This window comes from Ursus maritimus, unplaced genomic scaffold (assembly GCF_017311325.1).
Source record: "Ursus maritimus isolate PB19 unplaced genomic scaffold, ASM1731132v1 scaffold_23, whole genome shotgun sequence".
In the NCBI taxonomy this organism is placed as follows: domain Eukaryota; kingdom Metazoa; phylum Chordata; class Mammalia; order Carnivora; family Ursidae; genus Ursus; species Ursus maritimus.
Genome location: NW_024424786.1, coordinates 37,636,805 through 37,655,881, shown reverse-complemented (window position 1 = coordinate 37,655,881; position 19,077 = coordinate 37,636,805). Strand labels below are relative to the sequence as shown.

The following is a 19,077-nucleotide window of genomic DNA, read 5'->3' as shown; positions in this document are numbered from 1 at the left end:
CGAGCCCTCTCTAGTGGTCCTTGGGGATGTGGGTTATCAGGGCCGAGCCCAGCTTCCTCTCCCCTGCGGAGGGGCCTGCTGTGGGGAGAGAGCAGCCGTGCTGAGGCTGCCTCTCGCGCCGTCTCAGGGGCACCTTGGGCAGATCCCCCTCTGGCCTCCCTGTCTCTGTCTAAGGGGAGGTTAGAGTTCAGAATCAAAACCTTGAGGCTGCCTGGTGAGGGCAAGACGGTGCGGATCGATTGGTGATGTCTGCCAGCAGCACGGGCAGGGAGGGCAGGGATTTGACAGCTCAGGCCTTTCCAGACCTGCTCGCAGATGGATTCTTAGCAAGGGCCGGGCGTCCCAGGGTGGACCTGGGGAGGTATCCTGTGATTCCAGATCCCCTCCCCACCTGCAGGGGTGTGGGTCCAGGCCCATGGGGGTCCCGGAGAGGCGGGGAGCATAGCAGCTTCTGGGTCAGTGTGTACTAGGGCTGGTGAGGGGGTCCCTACCGGCCTCAGGCTGGCTGTGGGCTGGCCAGGACTCTGTCAAGGCCACCCAACCCTATCACTCCCTCCAGCCAGTAGCCCTTTCGCTGTTGGATTCCCCTTCTCTCCCCCCACTTCGTCTCCCCCTCTTCCCCTCCCATCTGTGACTTGAATCCCCTCCCTCTTCCCGCCCCTCAGATATCCACTGGTCAGGTCTCCTATGACAGACGTCCAGTGGCGTGACAAATGCGGGGCAGCGCCTCTGTGCCAGACATGGGCCCCGGTGCTGGGGGTGCTTGAGCTGAGCAGCTCGGCGGGGAGACTGGCAATAAAAACAATGCCCAGGTAATATCTCCAGGGTGTCAGGGGTAGCACGGAACTCGACGAGGGTGTCAGGGCAGGGTGTGTGCCGCCGTGTTACACGGGTGACCCCGACATCCTCTCCTGCATACCTGCCTCTTTCTGCCCTCCTCTCGGTCAGTCCTGGGTCAGCTGGGGGAGAAAGAGAACGAAGGTCTGGGCCCTGAAGCTTCTGGGGCCCTGGACAAGCCACCCCCAGGGCCGAGGAGACACCAGGCCACGTTTCAGAGCCCTGGCAGAGGGTCCCACAGCCCAGGCTTGCTCGGCCTGCCCCTGGGAGAGGATTTCCTGTCAGGCCTGGGTGGGGCTGCGGTGGGCCACCCACAGCGGAGATACTTGGGTGGGGTGCTTGCGAGGGACCCAGGGACACACAGTCTGGCCTCAGGACCTCCCGACGGTAGCTAATATCTGAGTGCTAACATCAGCCCCGGGGCTGCCTCCGCGCCCTTTAAGCAAACCCATACACTTCACCTCAGAGCCGTCCCAGGAGCTTCTACTATTTCCCCATTTTGCAGATGGATCCCCCGAGGCACAGAGAGGCCACACTCGGACAAAGGTGCCCCCAGGACAGGAATGCTTGAGCCTGGCTGCAAAGCCCCATCCAGGACTCCTTTCCCCAAACACCTGCCTTGCACCTGGCGCAGGACGGGGCTCTTCCCTGTTGCTCGGAGATGGAGAAACCAAGTCTCAGGCGGTTTTGGGCTGGATTTTCATCAGGCTTGCTTCCCACATTTTCCCCCCATTACATCTGCCCCCACCCCCACTCTTCAGGCTTCTGGGGGTGACTGGGGGCTCTCCGGAGGGAGGGGCTCAAGGCTTTGGCTCTTGGAGTTGGGAGAGGAGGGTTGACGGACATCAGCCGGACAGAAGTTCCTCTCAAGTGCATTTTCCAGATAACTCTCTAAGTGCTCCTGGCCGATGTGGTCATCTCTTAAAAGCTCGCTCCAATCGTGGCCGTTGAGCCTGAGCCCACGTGGGCCGTCCACGTTGCTCTGCTGTGTCACGTTTTACCATCTGCCGAGCCCGCCCTGATTGGATGTTGCCTTTGCTTTCAATTCCTGTGCGTTCCTCGGTAAATACCGAGAAGCGGGTTAGCCGCGTGATACGCTGTCGTTCTGTCCTGGATTCTCCGAGGAACCTCCCAGCCGTCTTTCGTAGAAGTGGTCCCATGTTACGATCCTGCCAACAGCACACTGGGGTTCTTGTTTCTCCACATCCTCGCCAACATGTGTCACGTTGGTGTTTTTCGGTAATTGCCATCCTAATGGCCGACGATATCTCACCGCGGTTTTGATGCGCATTTCTCCACGGCTAATGCCCTTGAGCGGCTCTTCCTATGCTCGTTGGCCACTTCCAAGCAGCTGCCTGGAACTAAGGGGTGTTCTGAGGAGTCCTACCCTGTACCCTAGTGTTGCCTCCGGGGGAGACTTTCGTGGCTGGTTGGGCCACGGCTCTTCTGTTATTCTGTGACCCCCGGCCCCCCCTCACACGGCAACAAGTTGTGTCCAGGGCCTAATAACCAAGCCCACAGTGTGGTGGGCTCAAAGCCAAGTTGCAAAGCTCTGACTCGAGTCTATTTCGTGTGTCTGTTGTAGAACACAGGCCTGGGCTTTAGGACTGCTCTTTCTGGTAGCCCAGAGCTTTCCCCCCACCCCCCAGCTGGGCTACTGCTAGCCCTCTGCCGCTTGCCCGAGCCCCGTGGGCCTGCGCAAGTATCACTCGGCTCCATGACCGTGGCTAGGGGTTCCACAGGGGGTGGAGACTTGAGTGTGTCCCACGAGAGGCCTGCGTGTCCGCTCCCGGGCAGGAGGAGCTCTGCAGGGGCTGGGCCAGGGGCCAGCCACGGGTTGGAGGGGCTCAACCTCGAGCAGGCACCCTCCCCCCCAAAATGCTCCAGCTGGCCAGACCCTCCCTTGCCTTTTGGCTAGTTCGCCCCTCCCCCTGCCTCAGCCCGGTGCCTGATGCCTGGCGGTGGCCCAATGGCAGCTCAGGAATGTCAAGTGCAGCCTCTCCCTTTCCAAGTGGTCTGAGCGGCCTCAATGCCCTGACAGGGAGGGTGTGGGGAGGGGGATAATAGAGTCTGAAGTTCTCCCAGAGCCTCTGATTTTAGAAGTTGTTGCAAGGGCCACTGGGTTGAAGCCTGGAGGGGTAGAGCCATCTATGGAAGGCCCCGAGGCCTGCAGAGAAATCGTGTGGGCGGCTGTTGGTTCCGCTCTGAGAAAGAGACACACAGTCCAGGCCTCACAGGCATCTGGAGAGCTCGACCACTGCTCTCTCCTTGGTGGGATCAAGTGGCTGGAGGGGCGGCACCGTGGTCCCCCAAGCCCTGTCCTTGCTTTACTTCCTGGGGGACCCTGTGCAGGCCTTCATCTTCCTCATCCGTCAGAGCAGCTGGGGGAAGTGTTGGTTCTGACACATTCCAGTCCCACAGGTGCCTTGCCCGTGGCTGAGACCAGGTCGGGGCCAGGGAAGGCGTCAGGGGCCAACCTCTGAACACTGAGGGCTGCTGAAGCTGGGGTGGGGGCCACGCCCCTTGTGGAGGGGCTGGAGATTGGGGCAGGAGTTTCGGTTCCTGCGAGAGCCTGCCCCCTATCCTTGTGCTCACCTGCGAACAGGGGGGCAGCAGGGGTATCTGCAGTCATCTCCCACCTCAGCCCCAGCCACACCACACCTCTACCGCCCCCTCCCCCCAACACACACACACATGCTCTGGGAGGGGGTTCAAGGACACCTCAGTGCTCAGGCAGCCCAGGGCCATGGTGACAGCAAGGCCTTACTGGTTGTCCTGGCAACCGAATAGAGGTCTCTTGGTACCAAGGAGAACCCAGAGGCCCCTTCAGCCTTTCTTGGCGCCCTGGCCCTCCTGCCCCACAAATACTAGCTATAATGATTTCCTACAAATTGTTAAACCAAGATAAAAGGTTGGCGTATCATAGAATCTACCTCGTGTGCTCCAAGAGCGTTCCCTGAACCAGCACAGCAGCATCACCACCTGTTCCAAATGCAATTCTCTGCCCCCAAACCAGCCCTGCTGAATCCCACCCTGGGGGTGAGCGCGGCGGTCCGGCTGCAGCAGGCTGTCCGGTGACGGTGCCGGCTCGAGTTTCACACCCGCTGCCGCCGCATAACCTTGGCCTGCTTGCTTTCCAGGCCGAGTGCGAGCGCTTCGCTTTTAGGAACAGGTGTCTTTATCTCAAAAACACAGAAAAAGTAGTTTGGGGAGCATCTTACACTCTCAAAAGGACTTGAATTTATTTAAGTAAAAAGGGGGGAGTGTGCTGTAACAAGCAAGCCACCCAGCAGAACCGCCAGTGAATGACAGCAACCCGCTACCGATTCCGGTGCCCCTGCCCCCTCCACATGCCCACCCTGCAGCCCCCGCGGCAGAAAGACCACGGCCCCCGCAGACTGCCCCGCGCCGGGCTGGTTGGCGCGGCCGGTTGCTCAGCCCCGACGGCGGCCTCGCTGCGCAGACGCCGGGGGCCGATTGTTTAAAAGCTGTTTACAGTCACCCCGAGGCAGCGTTCCCACCTCCATGCGCTCGGGACTGAACGTTCCAGGACGCGTGGCTGGAAGCCCCGTGTGCACACCGTGGTTTCAAGCCCCGCCGGCGCAGACCCGGCCCCCGAGGGCACGGCCGCACTGGTCCAGGGTGTAAAGTCCCGTCCCTTCCCTGTGCCCCCCGCCCCGCCGGCCCTCCGGGCGGCGAGCCGCGAGCCTGGAGCCAGGGGCCGGGAGAGGACGGCGCCCGGGGCAGCGGTGAGCGTGGTGGCCGCGGCCCGGGCGGGCGGGGTGGGCCCGCCTGGAGCCGCCCTCGCCGGCCCGGAGCGCGGAGCAGCCAATGGAGGCCGAGGCGCCGCGCGGGGATTGGAGCGCGCGCGGGGCGGGCCGGCGGGGCCGGGCGAGGGGAGGAGGCGAGGCGGGCGCTGTCAGCGCGGTTATAAGGGAGGGAAAAGTTCCCTGCGCTGGGAGCCCGGCAGGCGCACGCTCGTACGGCGGCCGCAGCGGCAGGGCGGGGCCGCGGAGGAGCCGGTGGCGGCGGAGGACGCCCCTGGGGCCGCGACTCGCTCCCCTCGGGGACTCTGTCGGACCTCGTAGAGGTACCAGGGGCCGAGGGCTTTCGCACGCAGCCATGGGCGGCGTCGGGGAGCCCGGGCGGGGGCACGCGCAGCCGGGGGCGCCGCTGCCCACCTTCCGCTGGGAGCAGATCCGCCAGCACAACCTGCCGGGCGACAAGTGGCTGGTCATCGAGCGTCGCGTCTACGACATCAGCCGCTGGGCACAGCGGCACCCGGGGGGCAGCCGCCTCATTGGCCACCACGGCGCTGAGGACGCCACGGTAAGGAAGCCCACCGCTGGCCGGGTGAAGCCTGGCGCTGGCCGGGGCCTGGTCGTGGGCACTGGGACCCTCTCTACTTGCGGGGTCTGGCATCCTTTCTACTCTTCGCTGACCTTTGATCTCCTGGTCCGGGACCAGGATTGGGATGGACAAGCCAGGGCCTGATGTGGAGTAAGGAGGCCACGTCCCTGCATGGAGAACCTCCCCTCAGGGCCTTGGGGCAGGCCTGGGCAGGGCAGGGGAGGGTCTGTGCAGGAGTAAGGGGCTCTCAGAGGTGGGTGTGTCCTGGCCAACGAGCCCTCCGTGTGCCCTGAGCTTCTCCTCTCAGTTCTGGGTCCCCCAGGCCAGGTTCCTTTTGCTGAGTGCCAGGGGTAGGGTGGGGTCTGCCCCCCCCCCCCCCCCGCTGGAGACTGGCAGGGATGTGCCACCAGAGCCTGGGGGCTGGGCAGCAAGGCTTGGGCAGGGCCCAGAGGTCTGTGGCTTTCCCAAGAGCCGCTGTAAACTGCTCTGAGGGGCAGTGACTCACCTCTCCTGGGCTGGCAGCTGCACGTGGGAGAACTTTGCCAGCCAGGCTGGGTGGGCCTCCTCGGGAAGCATGGTCACCCCAGGAATAGGCTGGCCCTGGGGGACCCCAACTTCCCCTTCCCAGCCCATGTCTAGACATGTCTTGCCAAGGAGGGACGTGGCCTGGTCCACTGGGACTGTCTGTCCGGAGTCCAGTGGTCGAGCAGGCTGTTGTGAGGAGACTCCTTTCTCATCGGCCCCTTCCTGGAGTCCAGCAGTCCCCCAGCCGGAGACAAGGTGTTGAGGCCATGATGCTCTGCCTTGCCCGTCTAACATTCTAGGTTGGCTGCCTGGGTGTCAGGAATCTTCAAGATGTCAGGAGATGAATCCCTAACTGGCAGAACTTTAAGCAGCAGAAGAAATTGGGTTCTGTCCCAGGAGCTCAGTGTCCCTGTTTACCAGGGCTGCTGGCTTGGACAATCTCCATGGACTCTTTAAGGGAAAAGGTCTCTCTTCCCCACTTCCACCCTAAGAAGCTGAGGGTTTAGAGTCAGAAGCCTCCTGAAAGTCTAGAACCTGACAGAAAGCCTTGCCCGTGGGCCAGGTGGTGGCCATGGAGTTGAAGATGACTGGGGGCCAAGTGTGTGACCACGCACAAGCCTGTACGCGTGTGAGCCCTGTACGCATTTGCGTGCGTGGTCGTGCATGTGTGCATTTCTGCTGGGGCATGGGGGGGGTGAGGTGCCACGGCCCTGGCCACCCCTCAAGGCCACCCCAACCTTGGAGCTGAGGGGAAGGATGACGCAGGGCATTTCTCAATCACTTGTTCCAGCTTGGTGCCCAGGCTGGTGCTGGGGGCCTCCCACATGGCAACCCCATCATACCATTAGCGCTCGACCCCAAGACCGCCGTCTGACAGGTTTCGCGTTGGTTCATCGCCAATAAGGTCTCTTTCTCATTGCTAAAAAGCAGTCTGCTCCCTGGGGCTGGGTCCTGGCTCTGCCGCTGGAGACTCAGAGTGACCTTGAATCAGGTGTTACTCCTCTGAGCCTCAGTTTCTTCATCTGTAAAGTGGGGAGAGCTGGGCCAGACAGTGAGCCAGCTGCGGGCAGGACCGTGCCTTCTCAACTTTGTGGCCCCAGGGCTGCCACGTAGTCTCTCCTGCTTGGTGCGTGTGGCTGGCTGGTGAGCGTGAGTGGGCCCTGCCAAGCACAGAGGGCGGTGGACCAGCCACGCCGTAGCCGCCCCTGGGCTGGGTGGCCTTGTCCAGTTCTAGCCATGGCTTTAATGGGAAGGAGTGGCATTGGGGCCATCTTAGCTTCCCCAGGGCTCCAAACATGGGTCCGGAGTTGCCAGCAATACCTGGGCTGTTCAGGCCAAAGGGGTTCTGAAGTGGCTGGGGATGGGGAACCCTAACGTTTGTCTCTGATGGGCCCACAGCACAGATGACAGATGCACCCAGCCCAGTGCTATGTGTGGCGGAGTCCGGGCCCCAGGCACCCCATCCCAGGCCCGAGGGCACAGGTAGGGGTGGGGCAGCTGTCATGCTAGGGCTGTGTTCCCCCAGCCACCTCTCTCTAGCCCCAGCCGCCCATCAGCTGTTCTCATGTCCAGGCAACAGAAACCTTCCTGCCGGGAAATTCCCAGAGTTCCTGTGCCATGAAGTCAGCCTGTGGCCATCCTGGGATACAAAGCTGGGTACCCTGGGGAGAGTGCTCTGGGCCCTGAGCCAGGTTTGCCGAAGAGTCAGAGGCGCCTGAGACTAGCAGAGCCAGCCGGGGAGGGTCGGGGCCTGACTGCTGCCGGTCGGAATATACCGGGGCTGGGCATTGAGTACCTACTACGTGCCGGACTCCAAATTCCGCACTTGATTTATGGATACTCTGTTTTAGTCCTCAGGGTACCCCTCTGAGGCAGGTACTATTAGTGATTTTCGCACTTTACAGATGGGAAAACTGAGGCTCAAAAAGGGAAAGTGACTTGAAATTAAGTGGCGGGGGTCTGAGATGTGAATCCGTAGCCCGTCCTCTTGCTGTCCTGTGACGTACCTGTTTTTTTTCCATCCATTCATTCATTCTTCACTTACTGAATCATGAAACCCATCAGCAGATATTCAGTGAGCATATCGTATCCACCAAACTCTGTTCTAATCTCTGAAGATACAGCCCCGAGCAAAACATCGCAAGGACGAAGTTCCTTAGCAGAGGGTCGAGCTGGAGCAGAGGCTCAGAGGTGGGAAGGTACTCAAGGAACCGCAAGGATATCAGCAGGGCTGGAGTAGAGCAGTGGGGAGAAGGGCAGGCAGCGAGGTCCAGAAGTAACAGGAGCTGGTTCCCGCTGGGCTTCTGTGTCCCTGGAAGCAGGACTTTGGTTTTATTCTAAGGGGATCTTGGAGGGCAGAGCAGGGAAGCCAGGGCAATCTGAGATACATTTAAGGGGATCCCTACTGTGGAGCGGAAGGCAGAGCCCTCCAGAAGGGCAGGAGGCTAAGGGAAGAGATGGTGGGGGACCTGCCTTCTCCCAGGTAAGGTCCCTCAGAAGAGGTGGCCATTCACCTGGGCTCCTAAGGGCAGGCATGGCCAGGGCAGAAGGAGGGAGCTGCTGGGGGCCCAGGGGCACCGGGAGGGGCGGTATTAGGAGTTAGCTTCCAGGGGTGTTCGGACAGCAAGCCACTGAAGGCAGGTATGAGAGTTGGCCCATTTTGCAGGTGAGGAGACAGGCTGACTGTGGGTGACATGAAAGGACCTTCTTGGGGCCCTCAAGGGGCAGGGCTTTGGTCCTTGGGCTTGGAGGGTGGGGTCTGTGCCTGGGTCGGAGCTGGGGGAGGTGGGGCAGATGGCGGCTCTGGCGGGCGGGGGCCTTGGTGGGGGCTGGCCAGGAACGCGCAGGACCCCGCTCCACCCCCCCCCACTGCTCCCGCCCCCCAGGCTGGCTGCCTGGAAAGCCCTGCCGCCTGACACTCCCCATGGAGTGTGACTTCCCTAGGCTCCGTAGGTGGTTTCTGCAGGGTCCCCACCCACTCAGGCTCCTGCCCAGGGTAGTTGCAGTGCCCAGCTCCTGCCCTGGGGGAGTGCTGGGCAGGAACACAGTGCAGACGCAGGGACGCTAGTGGCCCGGGCGCCCTGGCAGCCCTCTGCTCTTCTCCCCGAGGGCACGCAAGCGTTGTGGTTTCCCACGCCCAGGGAGCTAGAGAGTGGTGGTGGCAGAGGGCCTGGCCCCTTTGGGGTGCCTGATGCTTGTGAAGCCAAGGGTGCTGGGTGGAGCCCTCAGGCGGGTGCGGGCCTGGCACTAGGGGCACCGGGAGCAGCTTTCTGGGAGGGTCTCTCACTGTGCTGGGCGGGCCTGCACGGTGGGAGTTGGACGTGCTGTGTTCAGAGCTGTGTGCCCTTTGGCCTCCGTGTCCTTGTGTCCTCGTTTGTAAAATGGGGACCCTGATAGTACTTCCCCGCTGGCTCCGAGGAGGAGTGCTGGGGGTGGGGGATGGGAGGAGCACGCGTGCTGGACATGAGGGCCTCCTTTATCTTCCCACCTGGGAGAGGAAGGGACGGAGGGGTTCCTGGGGTATCCCCTGAGGCTTCCCCCCCCCCGTCCCCCATCATTACAACCCACTTCTGCCTCCTCAACAGAGGCTTAAGGAGGCTGCAAGGACAGACCCAGACCCCCTGAACCCCCGGCAGCCCTGCTCCATTCCCTTCCTGATCTGGAACATTCCTGATTCTTTGGGGAGTGAACAGGAATGCTCGCCTGTCCCCACTGTGTCCCTGTTCCCCAGCTTCAGGCTGGCTGGGACTTGACCGGCAGGGTACACTCCCCTCTCCTACCCCACACCCGCAGGTCTGCCCTTGGAGGCCGCTAAATCCCAGCGGACTCAGGAGAAGGGCACGTAGGGCCAGTGGGGGGGGAGCGGGGGGGCTCGGCCAGAGCTGGACGTCAGGCCCTTTGAAGTGCACTTTTCCTTGCGCTGACTCCGTCCTCCCTGCAGCCCCGTGAGATGGGCAGCAGCGGTTTCTGCAGCACTGATGAGGAAATACAAAGTGGAAGGGTGTGAGATCTTGTCTGGGGCTCTGCAGCTCGGCTCACCACGGCGGGCTGCTCAGAGGCCATCCCCCCAGCAGGCTGGCGCGGAGGCCCCCATGCCCGCCCGGTAGCTGGCTGCTGCTTGGGGCTCACGAGGGGCTGTGGGGCAGGGCAGGAGCCCCTCCAGGGGCCAAGGCAGGGCTAGGAGGGCCATGGACATCACAGATCTACTTGGGTTCAAATCCCAGCTCTGATGTGACGAACTCTGACATGGGCAGGTGTCCCTACCACTCTGAGCCTCCGTGCCAGTAAAATGGTTCTTACCCCGGCCTTGTGGGCTGTGGACAGTTGGCTCTTGTCCATGTGTTCACACCTGCTATCCAGCCCCTGCTGTGCCAGGCTCTGGTGACAGCCCTGTGGACGGAGCTTGTCACTGCCACCAGCAGCTTCTGTGAGGGCCACCAGTGGTCTCACGCAGCTCTGTTCCAGGACCGCGGGAGAGACCTGCAGGGCCACCCTTGGTGCGTTAGGTGGGGGACGGTCGTAGGACGTTTCCGGGTGCACCAGGGGTGGGTGAGGGTGGGGTCCCCAGAAACTCAGGCAGTGCAGCTCAAGAAACACCAGGACCACCCTCCTGTCCCCCGCAGTCCAGCCTCCAAGCAGCCCGGTCCTTGGCTTTGTGGGATGGTGGCCAGCTTCGTGGTGAGGGCCACTCTCCACCCCACTGCCCTGCACCTGCTGCCCACGAGACCCGCTGGCTCCTCTCTGGCCCAGGAGTGGCCTCCCTGGGGCTAGTGCCACGTGGCCCCAAGCACGGTTTTGCGGTCAGACTGGATTCTGATCCCATCTCCATCAGATGGAGCTGCGTGACCTTTGCAAGTGGCTTAACCTCTCTGAGTCTTCTGCCCACAGCCCCTGGGCCCAGAGGGGATCTGGTCACATGGCCCCGCCAAGTGTTCCAGCAGAAGCCGTTTGCTGGGGCATCAGGTTTTGGTCTGAGGCCAGCGACGCACCTTGTTGGTAGTGAGAGCATGAGAACAGGCTGGGGGCGCCGGGGCGGCTCCGTTCATTGGGCGTCCGCCTCTTGGCTTCGGCTCAGGTCATGATCTCATGGTTGTGGGATTGAGCCCTGCATCGGGCTCCCAGCTCAGTGCGGAGTCGGCTTCAGATTCTTTCTCCTCTGCTTGCTCACGCTTGCTCTGTCTCTGTCTGTTTCTCTCTCTCCTTCTCTCAAATACATAAATCTTAAAAAAAAGAAAAAAGGAAGAACGGCTCAGTGGTGTCCCCCTGCTTTCCCAGGACCTGCCACAGCGTGCCCGGAGCTTTCAGCCGGAGCCTTGTCTGTGAGCTGTGGGATTTTCTCACCGGCCCTTCGGGGGCTCACACCTCCCCTTGTCACGCCAGTGGATAGACGTGGCTGGAAGTCCCTCGGGTGGCCCTCTCCCTCAGGGCATCCCCAGGCCTGGCCTGGGTGAGTCAGGGCACAGGGAGAGTCCAGGAGGCGGGCCTGCTCCAGAGTGTGGCCCCGGAGCGTCTGGGGGTCTGCTGGGCGCCAGGGTGACCCCGGGACACACAGAGCATGGGGGGAGGGGGAGAAGAAGGGCTGGAAGAGCAGGGAAGAAATCCTGGGGCCGGAGCCATGTGCTGCCAGGGGACTTTCAGAGGAAGTAAGAGGGAGTCAGTCAGTGCTCGTCAGCCTTCGAAAGGAAGGAAATTCTGCCACCTGCTACACGATGAAGCTTGAGGACGTGATGCTGGGTGACAGGTTTGTCACAGAAAGACGAATATGTTCGATTCCTCTTATCAGAGGTGCCTAGAGTAGTCGAATTCATAGAGATGGCAGAGTGGTGGCTGCTGGGGGCTGGGGGCAGTCAGTGTTTCATGGGGGCAGAGGTGAAAATTTGCGGGGCGGACGGTGGCTATGGTCGCCCGGCCGTGTGAACGCACTTGAGGCCACTTAACTATATACTTAACAATGGTTAACAGCGTAAAGTAAGAGAACAGAAAGGTTAGTGCTCCCAGTCCAGAGCGAGAAAGGCGCTGGTGTCTTGCCCTCTTCTGCCTGGTCCCAGCAGGAGGACAGACTTCGCTCAAGGTCACAGTGAGTGGGGTCAGCCGAACCCCAGAGCTGTCTTCCCTCCCAGTTCCCCAGGAGGCCCGGGCCAGGCAGCTTCCTGTGGGGCCGGCCTCCCTCCACATCCTCTCTCCCAAGTCTCCTCCTGGAGAGGCGGAGATCTGCACTACACAGCCCTGTCCCCTCTTAGAAGCTCAGGGACGGGCCCCAAGTCACCTTCCCCAGCGCCTAGGGTATTCCAGAAGCTGCACCTTCCCAGCCCCCCCCTTCTCTCCCAGTCTCTCGGCTGTCCCAGGCCAGCAAGAGAGCAGACAACAGGAAAAGGGACCCCTTGGGTGGGTCCCACAGGTGTGGCCTCTAAGGGGGGGCTGGAGGGGCCCGAAGTGCCTCCTCCCCACAGGACCACGTGGGATGTACAGTAGCAAGTACAGGGGCCCAGCTGTCCGTTTGGATGTCCCCCAGAAGGGGGAAGGCTTGCGAGCAAGAGAACAATAGGAGGCCCCGTTCTCAGCCTTCTTCAAAGCTGTTTCCTTTGGCCGCCAGCAGGCCCCTTCCCCAGGCCCGCGGGGACAGCACGGCTCCCCCCAGTCACTGCTCCTTCCTGTCCTGCAGGCAGCTGGGTGGCGAGGGCTGGTTCCTTCAGAGAGAGCCTCTGAAAGCTCAGGGATAAAGATCCGGTGAAGAGCTGGGAGCAAGCCCGTCGCCGCAGGACTCACTCCGCGAGACTAAGGAACCCCGTTGTACCGTTGCAGTTTGGCTAACCTTTCAGATCTGCCCGGGGCCGCCTTCCTCACTGGTCCGGGTCCCTGGCGCTTTGTTGCTTTGTCGGTCTGGCCCTCCAACCCCCCGTTGCATTGCACCCCCACCCTCACCCCCACCCCCAGCTGTTACAGAGAATCACGGGAACGTGCAGTATTTATTTCATTTGCTTTTTTTTTTTTAAGTGATATTTTCCACTTCTGCTTTAAAAATCAAATGAGCTTTACTGTTTGAGTATCTTCCTTGCAAACCTAAGAACTCAGTCTGTGTGGCCATTGCCTGATTCTTGGAGAAGGGCCCCCTGCGCTGGGGCAAGCAGCTGGGGCCCAGCAGGTGCTGCGCTTCCAACAGGGCTCCCAGGGCCTGGGGGGCACTGGGCCGGGCCAGTGGGCAGGGCGGACCTGTTTGGCCCTGTTGATGTGACTGCTGAACAACCAGCTGATTCTCCATCCATCAGTGCCCCTCCCTTCCATCAGCGGTCCTCTCGCCTTGTCTCCATCTGCCATCTGTCTGTCCTCCTGACTGTCGGCTCTCCCCAGGATGCCTTCCGCGCCTTCCACCAGGACCTCAATTTCGTGCGCAAGTTCCTGCAGCCCCTGCTGATCGGAGAGCTGGCCCCCGAGGAGCCCAGCCACGATGGACCCCAGGACGTGAGTGGGGGCCCTGGTGGAGGCCAAGCCCCCAGTGGGGGTGTGTGTGGAAGGGGTGGGGGCCATCGCCAGCAGCAACTCCGTCCACATTCTCCCCAGGGGCCCCTCCCCGGGGCCAAGGCTGGGTTTGCCATCCCTTCCTGGGCAGGTAGCTGAAGGTGGAGCTGGAGGGACGCCTGCAGGAGCTGGGGGCCCCAAGGCTGGCTGGGCCCGCATTTGCTGTGTTTCCTGCTCTGGGCCCAGGATCCCCATCTACACTGAGGGTTTGGACGCACTGGGCTCTAAGGGTTTTCCCCGCCCTGGCTTTCTCGGCTTCTCATGCGCCCCACACCTTTTGTGGGGCGAGCCTTTGCCACCAGCCGGCTCCCCAGCTCAGACCCCAGGACGGTGCTCTCACCCCTCTGTCCCTCCGGCTGCACCCCCGGGGCCTGGCACTGGGACAGGGCTCCCGGGGACCACCGGGCCCTCGCTTCTGTAGCCGACCAGCCCTTCCACCGCGGCAGGCCCAGCTGGTCGAGGACTTCCGAGCCCTGCGCCAGGCGGCTGAGGACATGGAGCTGTTTGAGGCCAAGCCCGCCTTCTTCGCTCTCCTGCTGGGCCACATCCTGGCCATGGAGGTGCTCGCTTGGCTTGTCATCTACCTCTTCGGCCCGGGCTGGGTGCCCAGCGCCCTTGCCGCCCTTGTCCTGGCCACCTCCCAGGTGACTCCAGCACTGCTCTGCTGCCACCGAAACTGTCCAGTAGCACGGGGCCTGGCCCACGAGGACACTCTGGATGTATTTGCTGAGTGAATGAATGAATGAATGAATGAGCCGCAGAGGCCCCACAATGCGTGTATCTGGAGGTCAAGCTGCATTTTAAACGAGCTCCTTGACAGGCTTGCAAGCCCCTAGGCCTCCCGAAACTCGGTTGTCCTCATCTGTTAAAAAGAGGAAGGTGGCCCACAGGGTCTTAAAACACAGCATTAGCTGTGGGGGTGCCCTGGGAGCTGGGAGCCCCCCCAGTTCCCTCCCACCGGCTCCTGACCCTGCTTCTGTCCCTAGGCTCAGTCCTGGTGTCTGCAGCATGACCTGGGCCATACCTCGGTCTTCAGGAAGTCCCAGTGGAACCACGTGGCCCAGCAGTTTGTGATGGGGCAGCTGAAGGTGAGGGGGTGGGATGGGTGGTGGGGAGGCAGGGGCTGAGCTGGGGGTGTCTCGCCGGGTCTGCGCAAGTGTGCGGGCATGGGGTGGTGGACCGGGCCTGGCCCCAGCCCTGAGAGCCCCTCTCATCCCCTGCAGGGCTTCTCGGCCCACTGGTGGAACTTCCGTCATTTCCAGCACCATGCCAAGCCCAACATCTTCCACAAAGACCCAGATGTGACCGTGGCGCCCGTCTTCCTCCTGGGGGAGTCGTCCATTGAGGTGTGTGGGGAGCACATGGACTCTCTCGGCTGGGCCTGCCGCTCAGTGGGGGCGGGGGAGGGTGGCCCCCTGCTCTGACTCCAGGCTGAGCCCCTGCCCGAGGGGCACCCCTTCCCCGCTTGCCAGCCTGCCGGGGTGATGAACCCAATGGCTGGAACCTGGGGTTGCCTTGGCCGCCGTCAGCCCCCTGACCCCACCTGGGAGGAGGCGGGCCTGGCGGGCCGCTCTCCCCAGCCCCGCTGTCCCCACAGTACGGCAAGAAGAAGCGCCGCTACCTACCCTACAACCACCAGCACCTGTACTTCTTCCTGAGTGAGTGTCCGTCCGTCCGTCCTCCCGGAGCGGGGGCCACCGCGGGCCCGGGACGGTGCCTGCCGCCCCTGGACAACTTCCGCCACCTCCCGGGAGAGCGGCCCACTTGTTAAAACTCCCTCAGTACAGCACCTGCAGGCCTCCCCGGGCCCCGGTCACCCCAGCCCGCAGCTGGGGCTGACTCTCCCCTCGCCAGAGGCAGCCACGGCCCTGGCCCTGCCCGGAGTTTTTGGAATTCCTTCCTGCATTCACATCAGAGGGGTTCGGAGCCCCCGAGCACTGGGGCAGTCGTTGGGGTGGCCAGAGTGAGGATTTAAGGGTGGGGACGTGGGAAGCTGGCCCCGGGCCCACAGAGGCTCGGATGCCAAGGGAAGACCGTGGACTAGGCCTTGTGGGTGATGGCGGGGTCACCCGGCCGGAGGGGACCAGCCTGAGGTCCCACAGGTATTCCCGGGATAACGGCACCTTGCTCCCTAACTCCCTCGGCCTCTCCTGCTTGGCACCCCAGCCCTGCTCCCCCTGAGTCCCCTCGCGCCCCCTTGCAGTCGGCCCACCGCTGCTCACCCTGGTGAACTTCGAAGTGGAGAATCTGGCCTACATGCTGGTGTGCATGCAGTGGACGGTGAGTGGGGGCTCGGCGCGGGTCTCCCTGGGAAGCCAGCTGTGGCGACGGGAGGTGGGGCACGACGGGGCAGCCCTACCCACGGATGCAAACAGGTGTGCAAGTGACGCTGTGATACACGTGTGTGCGTGTGCAAGTGTGCACGGGCATGCCGGGGGTCTCTCCCAGTCGGGGCGTCCTCCCTGGGGGTGGGGAGCCTCTGGGCTGTCTCCCAGGGAGGGATCCCCCCATGGCACCTTCCTCTCCAGAGTCAGCCCCATGAGGCTGGGAAGGCAAGGACCCTGTCCCTTTACCTTGCTGAGAAACAGGCCCGGAGAGGGGCAGGGCCCCGGCTGGGGCTCTGAGGCACAGCCCGCAGGAGAGGTGGATGATGCCGGCTCCTGTCCCGGCGGCCTCGGGGCCTCAGGGCTCCTGTCCCCTCCTCCGCAGGACCTGCTGTGGGCCGCCAGCTTCTACTCGCGCTTCCTCTTGTGCTACAGCCCCTTCTACGGCCTCCCCGGGGCTCTGCTCCTCTTTGTTGCTGTCAGGTAGGGCCAGCTTCCGACTGGCAGGGGATTGGACAGGCCACACGCAGGCAGCGGGGGCCCCTGGCTCCAGCCATGCACGCTCAGAGCCTCCACGTCCCCGTCTGCAGTGTGGGGACGGCAGGGCTGCCTCCCTGGGGGGCTGAGGAACACGAGCGGCAGGATCCCAGGGGCGGCGGGTCTGGGGCCGTCGCCTGGCTTACAGGCAGCCCCGTGGATGTCACCCTCATGAGCAGGGCTGCTCCGGGCTCCGCCGGGTTGTGGGCCCTGCTTTGCTCAGCCTCCTTAAACACCAGTGGGGGGAGGGGTTACCGCAGTCCATGGTGCAGAGGAGGAAGCCTAGGCCCAGGTCCGATCCAAGGGGGGAGCTGGACACGGGCAGTGCCTGAGCCTCCCCTCACAGGGTCCTGGAGAGCCACTGGTTCGTGTGGATCACACAGATGAACCACATCCCCAAGGAGATCGGCCACGAGAAGCACCGGGACTGGGCCAGCTCTCAGGTGGGCTGCAGGGCTGCGGCTGCTAGGGGGAATGGGGGCCGCATGCCCACCCGTCTCACCGGTGCCCCACCCGTTCCTGGCAGCTGGCAGCGACCTGCAACGTGGAGCCCTCGCTCTTCATTGACTGGTTCAGCGGGCACCTCAACTTCCAGATTGAGCACCAGTGAGTGTGGGCCCTGCAGGACCCCCGGGGGGGGGGGCGGGGAGTGAGTCCTGAGTCCCGGGGCTGACATGAGGCTAGGCTTATCCCTGGGGAGGCCTGGGAGGTGATGGCCGGGTGAGGGCTCCCTCCGGCCCGCCCTCGCCTCCGGTGCCAGCACCCGCTGTCGCCCTGTCCCTGCCAGCCTCTTCCCCACGATGCCGAGGCACAACTACCGCAAGGTGGCCCCGCTGGTGCAGGCGCTGTGTGCCAAGCACGGCCTCAGCTATGAGGTGAAGCCCTTCCTCACCGCCCTGGTGGACATAGTTGGGTAAGGGCCCCCGCGCGCAGTGGCTCTCCTGGGGCCCCTTCCCAGGCAGCTCTCTGAGCCCAAACGGGTCCCTCTCCAAGAGCTGGCGTGCGAGGCCTTTCTGATCAGCCTTTCTGTCCTCAGTCTGTGCCCTCCCTCCCTTCCCAGGGCTCTCTCACAGCGCCGGCTTTAGGGAGCACCTGTCGTGGGTCCAGACTCTGTCCTGAGGGCTCTCGGTGCGTCAGTATCTGTGAGCAGAGCAGGCCGAGGGCCCTGCCTTCCTGGAGCTGACAGCCTAGTAGGGGAGACAGAAAGCGGTTCAAATAAGTGCAGAAAATGTGGGAAGAGAAGATACGCTTTGGCAAAACAAAACCCACAAAACCTAAGAATGGGAGCGGGCGAGGGGATGGGAGTGCCAGGCAGGACTCGGATTTTAATAGGGGGGCAGGGTAGGTGGTATTCAGAAGGCGCCATGTGAGCAGAGACGGGCAAGAGGGGAGAGGGCTGGCGATGGGGACAGGTGTGAGGGTGGAGAACGTCTGGGGCAAGGGAACAGCAGTGCAAAGGCCCTGAGGCAAGAGTGTGCCGACGTGAGTGGAGGAGGGACGTGCAGGACTGGGATTCTGGAAAGACACCCTGACTGGGAATGCACCGACGGGGCTCGAGTCGAAGTAGAGCGGAGGTTCCTGTAGCTGTCCAGGCGAGGGATGGCGCCTTGGCAGTGGGAAACCGCGGTCAGATTCCGTAGCCCTACCTCTGTGCTTTGCCACATGCCGTTCCCTTCACTTGGAGGCCCTTCCTTCCCGGCCCCGGGCTCTGAGCCCCTGCCACTCGGCACGGCCCCATTAGAACCCTTGGCACTGAATTTTCCTTGCGAGTTGTGGATCCTTCTGGGCTCCTCTGCCTGTCGTCAGGCTCTTGGGGGGCAGGCTCCATGGCTTACATAGGGGTCCCAGGGTGGCATCGCCCAGCAGGAGACAAAAGAGAGAGCTGGGTGAAAGACGGACAGGCCATGCAGACTGCGGTCTGGACTGGGCCTTTGTGTTCCGTCTGCCCCCAGGCAAGGTCTAGATTCTACTCCAGTTAAGGAGAGAGTAGCTTCCTCTCCTGTTACCCTTGCGCTCCCCCACCCCCCACTGGAGCTGCCTGCCCCAGAGGAATGGGGACAAGTGCACGTACAAGTACACGTACCCTCACTGGCTTGGGGGCAGGGAGATAGTATCTTGCAGTCAACACACTCACCGCATCTCTGCCCTCTAGGTCCCTGAAGAAGTCTGGTGACGTCTGGCTGGAAGCCTACCTCCACCAGTGAGGGCAGCATCCAGGCCCTGGCTGACACCAAGCTGGCCCAGGCCGGCCTGACACCTCCCCCTCTCCCCCCTCCCCACCTGGCCGAGGGGGCCCTGCCTACCCTTCTGGATCTGCTGTCTTCACCTCGGCCCCCTCACCTGTCTGCTTGGTGGCCCTGAGGCCATGGCTCTTGGCCAAACAGGACCAGGGCTAGGGGGATGGTGCATAAAGCCACACAGCATGGCATGTTTTCCCAGAGCAAGAATTTAGGGAAAACTCTTATTTTTATATAAAAACAAACCCAGATACATGATGGAGTAGAGTATTGAATCTGCAAGAATCTTGGGGCTGGAGTCTGCCCCAGACTTCCTGAGAGAATTCAGGCCCTGGGGCCATCGGGGTGCTGGGAGATGAAGGTGGGGACGGGGGTGGTGAATGGTGGCTTTCAGAGGTCCCCTCAGCCCTGGGTCGGGGAGCTGGCCGCTGCACCCGGCTCAGATCTCTCTGTGGGCCTGGACCCTCCCTTCCTGTTCTTTATCCAGTTGCCGCAAACCTTGGGCAGTCACCCTGGGCTCCCCTCACTTGACTCCTCTGCACAGCGGGACAGGGGCTGGTCCAGCAGACCAGGGCTCAGGGCAGAAGGCCATGTACGAGGTGTCCCCTGAGTGCAGAAAAAGGAAGTCAGTGTGGCCCGGACGTGCACTGGCCTCTTCCCGCAGCCTCCGTGGTGGGGGGGCCTCATCCCACAGCCTCTATAATGAGGGGCCTCCTAGGGCCACCTCACCGGTCCTGCACCTGGCCTCAGGC

General features: G+C 62.6%; 1 protein-coding gene across 6 annotated transcripts; it reads left to right on the top strand.

Annotated features, from left to right (window-relative positions):
• The first annotated feature begins 4,834 nt into the window (after positions 1–4,834).
• On the top strand, positions 4,835–18,578 carry LOC103678232 (fatty acid desaturase 3). Of its 6 annotated transcripts, none has more exons than XM_040639208.1 (12): positions 4,835–5,166; positions 13,060–13,170; positions 13,674–13,871; positions 14,214–14,315; positions 14,490–14,573; positions 14,825–14,885; positions 15,394–15,507; positions 15,914–16,034; positions 16,435–16,531; positions 16,615–16,694; positions 16,876–17,001; positions 18,241–18,578. In XM_040639208.1, exons 1-12 carry the CDS (start codon positions 4,960–4,962, stop codon positions 18,290–18,292), a joined length of 1,353 nt encoding a protein of 450 aa, XP_040495142.1. In that variant the 5' UTR covers positions 4,835–4,959; the 3' UTR covers positions 18,293–18,578. The 6 variants fall into 6 exon arrangements, with proteins under 6 accessions (XP_040495142.1, XP_040495145.1, XP_040495147.1 ...); XM_040639211.1 differs by having other exon boundaries at positions 4,836–5,166; positions 13,674–13,787; positions 14,451–14,573; XM_040639207.1 differs by having other exon boundaries at positions 4,838–5,166; positions 14,451–14,573.
• Positions 18,579–19,077: the final 499 nt, after the last annotated feature.